At 40.1% G+C, this 15,920-nt stretch overlaps 2 protein-coding genes across 2 annotated transcripts in view; one reads left to right on the top strand and one right to left on the bottom strand.

Annotated features, from left to right (window-relative positions):
- Positions 1-5,668, bottom strand: part of LOC140230433 (E3 SUMO-protein ligase PIAS2-like) — a 52,768-nt gene extending 47,100 nt beyond the window's left edge. Inside the window, exon 1 of the mRNA XM_072310586.1 lies at positions 5,597-5,668. Coding sequence (XP_072166687.1) covers positions 5,597-5,668 — 72 coding nt within the window. The remainder of the gene's footprint in view (positions 1-5,596) is intronic.
- A 489-nt stretch (positions 5,669-6,157) lies between these two features.
- The window catches only part of LOC140230432 (katanin p60 ATPase-containing subunit A-like 2), a 30,485-nt gene continuing 20,722 nt past the window's right edge, over positions 6,158-15,920 (top strand). The window contains exons 1-5 of the mRNA XM_072310585.1: positions 6,158-6,295; positions 12,819-12,986; positions 14,124-14,193; positions 14,650-14,680; positions 15,210-15,381. Of these exons, the coding sequence (XP_072166686.1) occupies positions 6,239-6,295; positions 12,819-12,986; positions 14,124-14,193; positions 14,650-14,680; positions 15,210-15,381 (498 nt within the window). The 5' untranslated portion in view covers positions 6,158-6,238. The remainder of the gene's footprint in view (positions 6,296-12,818; positions 12,987-14,123; positions 14,194-14,649; positions 14,681-15,209; positions 15,382-15,920) is intronic.

The following is a 15,920-nucleotide window of genomic DNA, read 5'->3' as shown; positions in this document are numbered from 1 at the left end:
AGTCAAGGGAATTTGTACTTTTTTTCAAAAGATGAAAATTTGGGATATTCTCTTTATATTTTCCTTATATTGTTGTACTCATGTGACATCATACGCTGCAGTAGTCTTCTCATCCAGCGGTGACTGCACAAAAACTTCAAAAATTCATAATCTTTGAATGGATTGTCTGATTTTCCTCAAACTTTCAATGCTGTATTCTAGTGATATTGCTACATTCTCTCAATCCTTATGTTTATGAAGGTGAACTTGTCCTTTAACATTATTACAGTCAGTAATTTTGAATGAGATCATTTCAATCCACGAACTCATCCCATGATTACTCCTACATCTTCCCCGGACTGGTAAAGTTGAGTGTGGTGCTGCTGTCTGTGTGTAACACTGAGATCATTACTGGTGCAGTGTGCAATGAGCACTGATGATATGATGCTTACTGTTGCAACAAAATTTTCTTACATAAAACATTAAAAACTAGGGAAGCACTCTGAGAGTGCAGACCTCCACCAAGCAGCTACTTTCCACTGATGATTTGTATTGCTCTTCCATAGAGATCAGTGATTTCCAATTCCACCCACTGAAAAATTGCCCGATTTCCCAATATGTAGAAGCCTTTTTTTTTTGTTATGTCATAAACCCTCAGCTGCACCATAGAAGCAGAAGCAGCAGACTCGCATTTAAATATGAAGTTGCATTTCGGTATTTGCATATGAATAGAAAGCACTATGCAAGTCCATTCAGGAGCAGACTTGCGTTTAAACACAAAGTTGTGTACGATTTGGGGGACTCACGTTTGATTTTTCTAACTAGACTCTACTTGTTTTTTTTGCAGGGCCAGGGATGCCAGCTTTCCATCAGAGTAGCTGGCTAATTCAACAGATAATGTACAAAGCATGTTAGATGGACACCACACACATTTGTACATTAATAGGGAGAAGCGAGTGAGTAGCAAATCGGTTCTGATAACTGTGTGATTTCTGTAGTGTAGGCATCCAGCAGTATTTATGGCAATGATATTATTGATTGCCACAGTTAGTTTGCAGTGGCATACTAGTTTAGAAGCTGAAATATGTCAGAATACATTTCTGTAAAAATAACCTAAAATATCAATACAATAGGCATGAACTGCCACTGTGATCTAGACTATTCATGTCTACAGACTCACATAAACTTTTACTCATGACAGTAAATTTTACTGACTGTACTGCATAATGTGGTCACTGAGCCCTTTCCTGCACCTACGTAGCCCGACCAGACGCCGTGCACTAGCCCGACCAGAAGCCGTGCACTAGCACAGTGTCTGACGGTGTGTGATACACATCTACTAAACCCCATACACATATCTACAAACCCCTCGAACACGGCCACACAACAACAAAACTGTTGAAAATTTCGACATTCTTATCACAAATTTTACGAATCACTCACGTGAATTGAAATGCTTGGACTATGAGCATGGCATATCAATCCATAGTGAGTCCTCATGCAACATACACTGAGCAAAAAAGTCAAATTTTAACCGGAATGCTGATCATCGCTGGGCGACTTAAAATAAATCTTCCCCAGCTTTGAGCGATGCAAATTGCGCATGCGTGACCGGAAGTGCTTCGTAGCGAGTGCGGCGTGTGCGCTGATGGGTTCAACACCCCTTGTTGATCTCTTTTGTGCGCGCACTGCAGAGTTTGTACCGCCTGCACGGTCGACAGCGCCCCCTTTGCCCACCATTCGCAGTGCCGCCGACATTTCAATCATGTCTGCCTTTTTACGATTTCTGCGACGTACAGGATTAAAAAAAGTGTCATTTTTGGTAAGTTGTGAAATAGTTATCTCAATATCGATAGCCAAAGACGGTAGCTAAATAGATACAGTTTTCACCGTATGTAGTCTGAGTAACAAATATGGTGCAGTAAATTCAAAATTGAGTCGGCGCCCCGGAATCCTGAGATTACGTAGTGTCCACACCGTACAGCCCTGTCGCGACTTACACTTGTGTACAGCGACCGGGCTGTGTATATTTATCCTGCACGCATGCACCCAACTTGACCGAAAGATCGGTCTGTATCTGGTCGTCGGGGAAATGTTCCGCGGAGACTGCGTCTGGCTTCACAGATCCCCTCCTTATACAGACCGAAGTCAATGAAGCCGGCTCCTGTGTGGAGCGGTCGCGCACAGATCAAACATTACGATTAACCAAATTTCAGACAGCTTTATTACATTCGAACAAGTTTGACATGACATGACACATTATGCAGCAATATTTGGGGTAAATTTCTCACATTGTGCAATCGAAATACTCACAGTAACTAGGTTATAACGCAGAAACTTTATCAATATCGCAACATCGCCATTCGCAAGCTGCAAGTCGCTATTTTGAATTTGTTAGCCAATCACATGTGAGGTACGTGTTTTAATAAAAAAAACACGTAGAAACTACCTCGCATGTGATTGGCTAATGGATATGTGACCCGCGACAACGGCTTCAGGCAAAAGTTGCAAGAGCAAATTCCCTCCTAGGCGGGGTACAAAGATTTTGACCATTATTTTTGTCGATTTTGGGGTTCTGCAGAATTTGAATCTTTGATATGTTTTCTACATCTACACTAAATTTCACAGCATAACACTAAGTTTTTCCTACCGAAAATGGAATTTTAAACACCCTATGTTGGATCGCACTCGTCAGTTTTGTTCTTCTTTCGAACGCCGCGCCACTATGACCAGTGTTGCTACGGCGCGGCGTCTCGCGTGCGATTGGATAGTGCGTCGCACACATTTACATAGTTCGGCTTTCGGAGATACGTCTCGCAGCGTGTTGGAAATGTTTTGTCCACGCATGCATGCTCCATTGTTGTTGTTACAATAGATACCAGTACGCTCGGTCTTTAGTGTGAGCTCTTCGTTTGGCTTTCTATCCGAGCTTTTCTACCGCAGTGTTCGACAACGGAAGTGAAACAAAAGGTGAACAGCAACACTAGGCAGCACTAACTTAACGTTAAAATAGATACGATAGGGAACATGATGTAAGCGTATCAGAGTGGCAAATTGCCACACAAATCATGCAACATACAATCAGAAACTGACTTGTTAATTGTGCGTGTAGTAAATATGACAGCAGGTTGACTCAAAAAGACAGCAGAAGAGAGAAAAGGAGTGGTCATAAATGGGTCAGTATTCAAATAATACACTGTCGTAAACGTCAAAATTGCACCAAACTAAGTAAAGTCATGTTTGTTTGCTGGCTTGCTTGCTTGTTTACTGCACAATGCAACACATGTACAGCTTAAAAAAACTACAGGAAGCATGACCCTTTTCATCTTTCTGCCTTCGAAAGGGTCCCAATGATGATATTTACAAGTCAAATCAACCGCCATGAAAACGTGATTTGTAAAGATGTGGATACGAATGTGCTACCCGCTCCCGTGACGTATACACACAGGCACAGCGTGTGGATGCCATTGAGTAATACTAATAGTAATTATGTGCACCATACACACGTAAACCGGCAGCTTGTAATTATCGTATCCGCCATCTTGAAAGACGAACTGGTAAACAAATCCGAGCGAAACACATTGTGCATTCGGCTCCATACGCTGAGTTCCGAGGAAGTGCCCGGGAAATTTGACTCTCTCAGTGAGCCAATCAGAAACCACTGTGGTTGCTAGAGGCGGAGCTTAAGTTCGATTGGCACCATTGTACGGATGGGTAATTCTCACCTCGCATCGCCACTGGGCATTGTCTTCGAGCATGAGGGGAATCTTCAAAGCCCGTTTTCTCGCAATTTTGTCAGGCTAACAAATCAAAAAGTGCATTATATTTCGCTTTATATGACCACTCACAGTACCGGAGAATACTTAAGTGTTTTATATCAATGTAAAGCTTAGGAAATGGGCAATGTGATTCAATGAAAAAATGAATTTTCAAAATTCCTGACTTTTGCCTGAAGCCGTTGTCGCGGGTCACATATGTTTCTGCAGTTTGAACGTGACGATGCGACGGGCTGGTTGATGTGTGTTTTACATTGAAAATTCTACCAAAGTGTTGGATTATTCATTAATCTGGTGAGTGTAGTGCATTCTTGAAATGTTGATTTTGCTATACAAGCTTAAATTTGCCGACCTAGGGCCGTGAATTTGACGCAATCGAGAAGGGTGAGGTACCTCACCCAATTTTCCATAGGGTAACATCCCCAGTATTCGGTCACTTAAGCTTTTTTGCAATATTTTTCAAACTAAAATAATACATACATACATCATATCTACAGCAATGTATGTGAAATATATCAAATTTCTTTAATCTCAACTTTCATTTTGTTAAATATCTCACAGAATTGCACAAAATCCCGAAATATTTCACCTTGAAAATTCCCCAGTATACGGTCACCGGCACCAGTATTCGGTCACGCGATGTGTGCGTTCAAAGTCAATGCGTGTTCAAGGCAGCTAGAAAATGCGCGCGTGTGCTACCTTGTTGGCGCAAAATTGCAATGGGGACGTTCCGGCGACCGTTGGTGACCGAATACTGGGGCCTCGGCACTTGCATTCAACCCGTTGTACAATGGGACACTGTATCGGCACGTATGGAAATTTTGTTTTTCTTTTGCGTTTTTGAGGATACCATTACACTCCAAGCTTGCGATAAGCGAAAAATCCCGCGAGAGAACAGCGTATTTCTCAATTCTTAGCGCTTTTTCGGCGACCCATACTCTTAAAACTGGGCCTTATCCGGGCGCGCTTTTGGAAAGTAGCGCCGATTCTGCACTTTTGACGGTAAAATTTGGGATTTTCGATGGATTTTTGGAGGGGGGCTAAGGGAGTTTCCCGTTGTGAATGAGTGTGCAAGTATGTGAATTAATGTGATTTGCGTGTGTTGTGACAGTTGAACTTACTGGCTGGTGACTCGTGATAAGTGACCGAATACTGGTGCCCTTACCCTCCCTAGAGACAGTGGTTAAGAACATCCGCCACACAGCACAGTGATGTGTAAACTACTATAACTTCCGTCTGTCTACGGAGGAGAGCGATAACGTCAAAAAAATAAAAGACTCCTCCGGACAGACGGATCTTTCTGTCTAACAAGTTAGCACCCAACCTGCACCTGCCAATAAAGGTCGCAAGGAGCTTCAAACTTGTGTTAGAACTGTAAAACGTTACTGTCGTTAGTCCTGCCTGGACGACCGCTGCATCCATAAATCTGGTACTACAAATTACAAATTCAATACAATATCCCAGACAGGATGCGGGGTAAGAAGTAAGAATTTTCTACTCAAAAACAACTAAGCTGGCTGGCTGGGCGGGTGCAGGGCCAGGGGCTTTGACTGGATCTTCTAAGGTTTGTTACCCTGCACTACAACCCCGACTACGTACCACTGGCACTGCACCACTCTCCTCTTACAACAACTCCAGTGCAGAGGGCCTACCAACCACACCACAACTCCAGTCCATTGACCATACCCAGTGAGTTATTTTTTCACCCAGGATGTCTCCTTTCTCACACAAAATTACTGTTGAAGTACGATACAGATGCTCTACCTTAACTTAATTTGACAAAATCAATCGCTTGAATGGTTACCCTATTTTTGAATTTGGGTGTAAATACGAATACATACCTTTAAATCATCGTAGTCCGCCATTCTCTCCACTTCACTTGCCATACTACAAGACAGAGAATGATAACACATTACACACACACGGATCACTGCCTGTTAGCTGTGTGTATGTACGTACGTAGCTGTGTAGTGTGTAAAGAGAGTGTGTGCAAAGTAAGGCCCTGTATCCGTGTTGTGCGACGCAGTTGCCGTTGTTTAGTACAAAAAGTGTACGGCGGCGGCGGGTTAACGTTTTGAGTACGAGTATCGGAGTAGAGAGCGGAGCGATCGTCCACGATCGCCGAATGGTTACATGCAATGTCAATGGTGCAGTTCAGTTTATACGACAGTGCGCATGCGTGTGAAATTCCCATCCCCCCTCGTACAAGACTGTCGTATTTTAAGTTGATAAATATTATTCAACTTTGTAAATTTACATTTTTTTTGTAAAATAATATTTTTAAAACTCTATAAATAAAATATTATAACTTTTAATGTTTTATTATAGGCCATTACATTTGATTATATATACGTATCATAACAGCATATCGATCTCTCAAAGTTCGTCTGTGAAACATTCACAAACCAAGCAACGGGGGACGCGAGAGATGATACAACCATGAACAATTATTTATCATTAAATACGACGAGAATCATCCTTTTATGATGGAATCATTAAGTTACGCAGCTATTAAGACTTCTAGTCAAGTAAGAGAGGCGGTAAGTTTCCAAAGCAATCAAGGAAGTGTAGAGGCAATGATTAAGAGTCCTGTTTGGGGTGTGTTGCTCGCAAGTTTATGTCGCGAGGCCTGAAGTATGTGTAGATCCTAGATGTAAGATAACGTTATGCTTATTGCTCAAATTAGAGATGATGCGATCGCGAGCTGCTAGCTAGGTAGGAGAGCTGCGAGCGAGGTATGTGCGCCGGTGCCGGTACAATCTTCTTTATAAATTTTATAAGATTTCATTTATAGTGTAATGTTGCAAGGATTAGGCCTAGATGCAGGATGAGGTCGAGGGCTATAGGGCCAGACTGGTATGCGGATAATTTACCGGTCAGTGGAGGTTTAGACCTAACCTTAGACTAGAGCGGTCGTGCCTTACTGTAAAACTACTGTATAATGTTAGAGTTCTAGTGTAGTGTTCTATTTTTACTTCTAGTTTATGTGAGGGAGGTATGGTGGATATGATGAGTTGAGTGTGTTGCTGTACATTGCAGTGTTCTTCTTCTTCCATTAAAGTAGGGTAAGGGCACCAGTAATCAGTATTCGGTCAGCTACCGGTATTCGGTCACTTATCATGCTTATCACTTGTCACCAGCCAGTAAGTTCAACTGTCACAACACACGCAAATCACATCAATTCACATACTTGCACACTCATTCACAACCACTGACAACAGGAAACTCCCTTAGCCCCCTCCGAAAATCCATCCAAAATCCCAAATTTTACCGTCAAAAGTGCAGAATCGGCGCTACTTTCCAAAAGCGCGTGCGGATTAAGCCTAGTGTTAAGAGTACGGGTTGCCGAAAAAGCGCTAAAAATCGAGAAATATGCTGTTCTCTCGCCGGATTTTTTGTTTATTGCAAGCTTGGAGTGTTATGGTATCCTCAAAAACGCAAAAGAAAAACAAAATTTCGATACGTGCCGATACAGTGTCTCGATGTAGTAAGGGTTGAATGCAAGTGCCAATTCCCCAGTATTCGGTCACCAGCGGGCGCCACAACGTCAGCGATGCAATTTTGCGCCAACAAGGTAGCGCGCGGCGCATTTTTCAGCTGCCTTGAGCACACATTGACTTTGAACGCACATATCGCGTGACCGAATGCTGGTCATGGTGACCGTATTCTGGGGAATTTTCAAGGTGATATATTTTGGGATTTTGTGAAATTCTGTGTGATATTTAACAAAATGAAAATTGAGATTAAAGAAACTTGATATATTTCACATACATTGCTGTAGATATGATGTATGTATGTATTATTATAGTGTGAAAAATATTGCAAAAAAGCTTAAGTGACTGAATACTGGGGGTGTTACCCTACATCCCTCTTAGTAGAGTATAGTCGTACTGAGTGCAGTGAGGTGCGCGGTCATGGGAACACGTGTAGTGCAGAATACAGTGTGAACGCACACAAATTAAAAGAGGAGAGCAAAGTAAAAGTGCAAGTAAAAACCAAATATTTTGATGTTTTAAGGGAGGGTGACTGACGAGAGGCAGTGCTTGAAGACCTCAACGGATGGGGCTGACACCGCTTCGGTTGGGAGAGCACTCCATAGACAGACCACGCTGGGGAAGAAACTATACTGGTATGCTAAGATTCTGCAATGGTGTTGCCTGATTTGTAGATGGCCCATGGTGACCTCTTGTTCCTTCTAAAGCTGGGAGTATGTAGGGTGGGGCTGCAGGGATAGCCACAAGGCCATTCATGATTATATATCTAGCATGGTTACCTCGTTGTGGGCACAGCGTTCATTGAGTGACTGCCACTGTAGTTTCTGCAGCATCAGGGCAACACTACTTTGCTGTCTGTAATCAGACAACACAAAGCAGGCGGCTCGTCGTTGCACTGTCTCTATCTGTGATATGAGTTCTTTGGTATGTGGGTCCCACACTGAGGACGAGTACTCTAGGGTTGGCCTGATGTAAGTTTTGTAGGCTTGCTCTTTAATAGCCTGGGGGCATCTCCTCAGGTTGCGTCGAAGAAAACCGAGGGTGCTGTTACTCCTCTTACAGATGTTGTTTATGTGAGATTTCCAGCTGAGATTTGGGTGGATAGTGACGCCCAGGTACTTGGCTTCATCCACGACTGGAAGTGCTGTCCCATGGTGGATGGAGTATGGGTTTGATGTGATGATGTTCTTACGCTTGTTGGAAATTCGTAGCACTTCACACTTGTCTGGATTAGAATAAATGACATAAGCCACCTTTTCTCCCATTCCTGAACATTGGCTAGCTCTTGATGTAGAGCTTCAGTGTCCTCAAGTGACTCGATGGATCGATATAGTGTTGGTACAATTAGAACAAGAATAGGGTAGATTACTAGAATCTGACTTGTATTTTTTTTTTTCACTGAGATGAGGCGCACTATTCAACTCGGCTTTGCCTCATGGACATAATCATAATAAATCATGAAATAGAGGCTAGAGATAGTGCACTATCTTTGACCTTGTGTGAAATCTTGTTCCACTGCGAGAGTCAAGACCATATCTTACACTGTCACTGGTTTACTACAACAACACTTCAAAACTACCCAACAGATGTAGTCTACAGAGATTCTTGGATTTTGGACAGAATGGCAATCAATTTATTATGATGAAGCCAGCCTTTCATTGAATCATTATCAATGAAAGGCGAACGAGTGGCATGCACAGTCACAGTCAGTCTAACGTATATAGTGCTGAACCAATCGGTTGAAGTTGTCGATAGTAATGAGTGACTGAATGCGTGCTTACAACTGATTGAGTGCATGTGGCAGTTTATCGTGACATCAGAGGTGTGCAATGGAGCATAAACTATCCCTATTCACTGTGACGAGCTGATCATGAGGTTGACACAGGAGTCGGTGGATATTTTGTTGATGTCATGTCAGCTGTGTGCTATCCAGTATTACCCTACCTGTGAAACACAGCCCGAACGCCGAATGCGAAGCGTTCGGGCTGTGTAGGGAAGGATATTGAGTCACGGTAGAGGGTAGATTCGCGGGTAAATTTCAAAATAAGTACTTAAAATTTCTTCAATTTGAACACTTACAGATTTGTAAGACCAGACCAGACCAAATAGCACCAACAGCTAATGAAATACTGAATAGCTTTTTCTGATCACTCACGTAAATTTGAACCAAATCAGTTATCAAGAAACATTAATATCAATGTCAACTTTCATGTCATTGGTCATTACAGCTCACTCTTTGCAAACTTAAGTGTATTCTACCTACACAATCTGAAACTTAAGTATAGTCAAATGAGAGGGTATGGTATTTATCAAGATACCAGGAGCTAAAAATTGACATGTGGGAAGTTGAAACATGTCAGTTGAGAAATGAAATTCCTGGAGCACACACAATTTTATGTGTATGTGTGCATGAGTATTGTTTTGCTCTTGCAGTTGCTATGAGCTATCTTCAAAAGCATTTGCTACTTGTGAGTGAAAAATGTTGGGGGATATTAATGATAAACACATCATACATATGGATCACTGCATGCGTGTATTAAGTGAATGGATCTGACCAGTGCCGTATATTAAGAGAGTCTGGCCAACTCATAAATTGGACGCCATGTCGTTACCCAGCGTACATTGCGCTTATGGTTTTAGCGTGTGCGCTTGGAGGGTTAAGTGTGTACGCGCAGGCGTCCCAAAGGCACGGTGTTGCTTGACTTTTCTTTCTCTTGCCCAGAGAGGGAGAGAGAGAGAGAGGGGGGGGGGGGGGGAGAGAAAGGGGGTAGGTTGAGGGAGGGACATTCTTCAGGGAACAAGAATATTGTATAACAACATGATGTATTATATAAATTTACAATTCTAGCTGTGCAGAGGATAGATGAATTCCACAGTTATTACTGTTTCCCACGTAAATACATTGTAATCATCAATTACCATAGTCCCATATTATTATGTATGAAACTGACATGAAGGCCGATTAGTATGTAATTCAAAAGGAATACACCTATGTACAATGTACAACATGAAAAAGTGACGTCACCGATATTAGGGTATATGTAAAATGATCTAAAATTATTTAAAAATAATATCTAAAAAAGACATGTTGAACGAAAGCACAAGTACTTTACCTGGATAACATAATATGAGGGATATCCTCAGTGACATCTGTACCAAATAAAAAAAAAAAAAAACCACACAAATAAAGATGTCCTAATGGCGACCGGTATTCCTCCGCCATATTACATTGTTCTCTTAGCAGGTGTAGAGAACGTCTTGACAATGTTACACGACAGTTTCTCATAATTGGCAGAAAAAATGGCAAATTTGTCACTAAATTTAATGCGTCGAATGTTTACTTTCCTTGAACTAGGTATGAATGGATGTCTTTTATTGTTTAAGAGAGCAAGTGAAGAGTTTGTTTGCAAAAACCGATAAGTCCATATTTGCCAAATGGAGATATTTGCGATTAAAGGTCAAGAAAAATAGAGAGAATAATAAGAAAAATTTTGCTTCTTTTGACCATAACTTCAAAAATATACCTTTATATGTAGTGACCAATGTATCATTTAAAAGGTATTATTTTGTACATTATGACAGAAATCGTACTTCAAAATCTTCAAAAATGGACTTATCGGTTTTTGCAAACAAACCCTTCAAGTATTAAGGAATTTGAGCATTTTTACTTTTGCTTACTTCTTCTCACTACTTTGTACTTACTACTATTTTCATGGCAATACTTTCAACGGTTATTTTAAAAGTATATAGAAAATTCTGTCATTTTAGTATTTTCACCTACCTTTGACCATCATGGCCAAAATCTTTCCCTATCACGCGTCATTGTGTAGTACTGATGGCATGCAAATACGTGTACCATATTTGGTTTTAAGTTTGTGAATTGGGTAATTTCCAAGGTATTTAGGAACTGCATGGCTAATAGTATTTCAACAATAGAGAGTAGAATTTTAATATTACATTTTACCTGACATTGATCCTTTACCCTTACCCCCTCCCATACCCTCCCCCCCCCCAAAAAAAAAAATAAATAAAATAAAATCACGAGAAAATCACGGTCCTATAAGCCCTATAAGCTAAAAACAAAACTTCGTCCACTCACACAAGCATACATGTCAAGTTTCATTACCTCAAACGGTGTCCACAATATTGATTGCGATATGAAGGACAGACGGAAGGACGGACGGACGACCAAAAGAAATGCCTCAGGCAACACTTTCGTATGTTATGGCGGAGACATACAAATGTGAATCAAAACTTGGATAGTCTGAAAGACACCGCGAGGAATCCAAAGAAAACAAATCAGATATATTTTTCCCGTCGCACTCTGATTTCCCGCTTTTTCCTTTGTTTTGGATCTGTCGGAAAGCGGTGCATCATTACACCAAGAGCCAGGTCGGTTCGCGCAACGCCATGCTGCGCAGGAAGGCATGACTAATCTTCAGTTTATGGCAATAAGATATCAAAATATCTTTCGTGTTGTACCTACTATATACTTAAATAAAGTTCGCAACCTTACGGCAATGACATATCCCCACTGCACCATGACTGATATTCAGGGGAAGTCCCCAAGGCAAGCAATATTAGCGCGTAGCTGCGCGTAATGAACAATGAGCACTGCGTATGAGCTCTGCTCGCGCCCGCGTGATTGACTTTGGTAACGACATGGCGCCTGTAGGTCACGGGACCAGCTTTTGACCAATCACAGGCTTCAAAACACCTAAGCCGAAAACCGAGTTGGCCAGACTCTCTTAATATACGGCACTGGATCTGACAATATATAGTGTTTGTCTGTGTAGTACAATAAATACACAAACATTATGCTTAGCTTCAGTTTATTACAGTGGGTTTCAAGTGCTATTACCAGTAATGTTGGAGACTGTACATCCTTACATGTACACATCCGGAAAGTACCACAGTTATCCTTGTAATCTCTTTACTGCATTATAACTCAAACATTGACAGTACTCGTGTGACATCAAGTAAGATCGAAGTGTGACTGCTGTCACCCAGGATAGGTTTGGAATATATATGTTGTATGTTGTGTGACATGGTGTTGGTAGTGTAGGGGGAGAGCAAAGAGAGAGTGACAATAGTATAGTTTGTAGTGCCCCTTCTACTGTACGAGCTGAAATTTTCGCGGTGGTTTTATTTTCGTGAATTTCGCGAATCGCCTTAAAACCGCGAAAATAACAACGCGCAAATAGTTACATTCAGTAGTAGACCGTTGCAACCACGAAATTAACAACACGCACAAATGTCCTCCAAGTAGCAATTCGCGAAAATATCTGTAAGCGAAAATTTCAGCTCATACAGTATATCATCACTGTCAAGTGTTGATGTGAACTAAAACATAGTGTATAGTGACTTTCATAACAACTGGATTCTGGAAAAAAAAATGTGTGCATGTGTGGTAATACAACCACAAAACTATGGATATATAACAGCTGAGAATATTCTGCAAGCTGATTTTGATATGATTGCAAAAAGCTTAATGCCTTTCTTATAATATGATGTCATTATTTTGCATGATAAAATAGTGAGCTTTTTCTTGATTGTATTCACATTTTAGGAGGAACAGAAGTCTGAACAGAGGAAGAAGAATCTGCTCATTCTTGTTCTGCATCACTTGTTGGAAGAAGGCTACTCTGAATCTGCAAAGGCACTGGAGGCCGAGAGCAACTTGTGTTTTAACAAGTTTGAAGTTTGTGACAATGTTGATCTGGAGACAATTCTCATGGTAAGGATTTGCAAGGCATTTTATTTTTATTTTTTTATATATTTTTTTTTTGAGATATGAAGTATATGTGAAGAGTTCCTCTTCAAAAGGTGCTAAATCCAATTTTGATGTTTCTAAGGCGAAACCCCCAGATTTTTATTCCGCATGATTCTAAGGGTTTTCGTGCAATGACTTAATGTCCAATACGAATACCCTATACTGGGACAAAGGAATGTTCATTTGAAAAATCTATCGTTTACAGGGATTTTTTTTTTTATTTTAAAGAATTAATCATTTGTCAGATTTTGTACGTTTAGCACCTTTCAGAACAAAAATCATGATAGCAGGGTGATGTACAGTGCATTTAAATGTTTTAGTGACTAGTTTCTGTGACTTCACATGTCATGTATTTTTATGACATGATTTGTTATCTCTACACATTCTCATGTTTCCTCCATTATTCCAAAGAATTTGTATGCATAGAAATAAAACATTTCACACCAAATAATTGTGGGTCATGTGGGAAATTTTACAGCTAGGAGAGGTAGCCATTTTGGCCTTAGTCTGGGGTCAAAGAGTGCTCAGTCAAGCATGTGCATGGGTTTCTGATTAGCTCCAGCTGGATTTAACACCTTTTGAAATAAGGCAAAAGCAGATTTTGCATCTTTTAGAACAAAACTTGTTTAATAATATATTAATAATAATAATAATAATAATAGTAATAATGATCATAAGAAAAATGCTAATCATAATCATAATCATGATAATGATAATGATAACGATAATAATAATAATAATAATAATAATAATGATAATAATAATGAAATGATGATAATAATAATAAACAGACCTTATATAGCCCATAACACATAGTGCATCTGTCCCTATGCACTCAAAAAAGTGGAAAGATCATAGAAAAACATACAATTAGTATTACAATGATGGTACCAAGCTTCATGTTTCCTTACACTGTAAAAAAAATGCAGACACATGTCTACAATTCGTTCAGAAACTGCTATGGCTGAGAAGATCCTAATGGTGCGAAATATATAAAGCGGTGCTGTAATCATGAGCGTAGTAGTTCTGACAGACTGAGGAAAGGTGCCATACTTGTCCTCAAACCTTCTTTCTTGTGTTTGTTTTCCTCACTGTTTTCAGGAATATGAGAGTTATTATTACGTCAAATTCCAGAAATATCCCAAGGTGACCAAAAAATTATCAGCAGAAGGTGAGTACAGGTAGTAGTGTCATTTGCAATTTATTTGAATGGAATGTACATTTTCCCCTCATCTCAATACTTTTGCTGAGGGCTTTTAGTCATTTTCCCCGACTTATTTATTAGTCAGTACATTCAGTTGCATGCCTCATGATTCTAATTAAAGTTTCTCTCCTTAAAAGTCGCACTAATAATTATCTGAAATAAATGCTAGATTTGTAATGCTCTGAACAGAAGGCGGTTAGCTACCTTTGACTTTTCATGCAAATTGACAATCTATTTGCTGAATTGACTTGAAGCTAACAATACAATGTAATGAGTTTCAAGGATATCTTAGAATAAGAAGTGACACACACACAATGGCACACACAACTTTCATCTCTAAGCATTACTCCATGTATGCATGTTTATCTTGCATTTAGTTGACTAGTTGATTTACTTTTTTCAATTTTTTCCCCTTTTCAACAGCTGTCAATAACAAGAATGCCAAGAATAAGAGGTGAGTAATATCATCGGACTATTGCATGTAAATCAAACCAGTAGTATCTACGTAAAGGAGCATTTAGTGCAAAGAAAACATGATGTTTGAAATGTAGGTGGCGAATATATTCTGCAGGGATGTAAAACAAATATGACTTTGATATAAAAGTAGAAATATAGAATTAAAATAAGATTACTAAGATCTGTGGAAGGTTTTGTGTCTTCTGTCATCATGGACTGAAAATAGGTACCGGTATTATCAATCATATTATTTATATAGTGTATAACATGTTCTTTTTTTAATTTTAGAAACCCATAGCACATGCTGACAAAGTGAATATTTGTGAATGCAAATGTGATAAGACTTTAATATCTCTCTATCTCAGTCTTTTTTGTTGTTGTCTTTTGTACATACATTAGCTTTTCATACTGACCATTAGTTAAGTAAGTTTTATTAAAAACTATACAGGTATAATTATGAGATTTGCTGTGTTTTGATAATGCAATGCCAATATGACATTATTCCGCCTTGTATCATGTAACTGCAGTAATTCCAGGTCAAGCAGCACACCGACATTACCAAGGATACCTCATGCCCCCGACTACTCGGGGAGCTCCTCGGCAAACACTGGAGGGCGGAGGAGACCCAACTCAAGCTCCGTAGCCCAGCGGAGGCAGTCTGGCAATGGGAACAGGAAAAGCACAGAGGGCAACAAGCAGGTCAGGACCCTTCACTCACGACACATAAGTTTGTCAAAGACGATACTGTCATAGTGTAGGGCTCAAATACGATTCCTCTGCATCAGTACAGATTCTCAGACTTTTCAGTCTTGTTTCTGTCCAATCCGCTCTGTGTGGATCTATGATTCTTTGTGTACCTTCAGTCTCGGTTGACATCCGTGCCTCATATGCATCCCATGTACATTCTTTTTCAGCCAGTAATGATTCATATGCTAAATGATTATGCCTTTGATTTTTTTTTTTTTTTTTTTTTTTTTTTTTAGGGGGGAAGGATAGGTTCTATGCATTTTTTAACACAGACATATCTAGCTTCCCCCAATTGGGTTTTATCAGCCATGCCAAAGAGATTAGCAGAATTACTTAGATTGTGCTCAAGTGTAAGAAAAGTCAGTCTCCTTCCATACTGCATAATGGAACTGACTGAGGATGATTTGATACACAGTTTGTTTGCGTGAGATGCCATCTCAAAGGTGGGCCTGACGTTATGCAAGGGGGAAATAGAGATGACACAAAAATGG

Source organism: Diadema setosum, chromosome 7, assembly GCF_964275005.1.
Source record: "Diadema setosum chromosome 7, eeDiaSeto1, whole genome shotgun sequence".
Lineage (NCBI taxonomy): Eukaryota > Metazoa > Echinodermata > Echinoidea > Diadematoida > Diadematidae > Diadema > Diadema setosum.
Note: the sequence above shows the minus strand (reverse complement) of the source record. Positions and strands in the feature narration are given on the sequence as shown.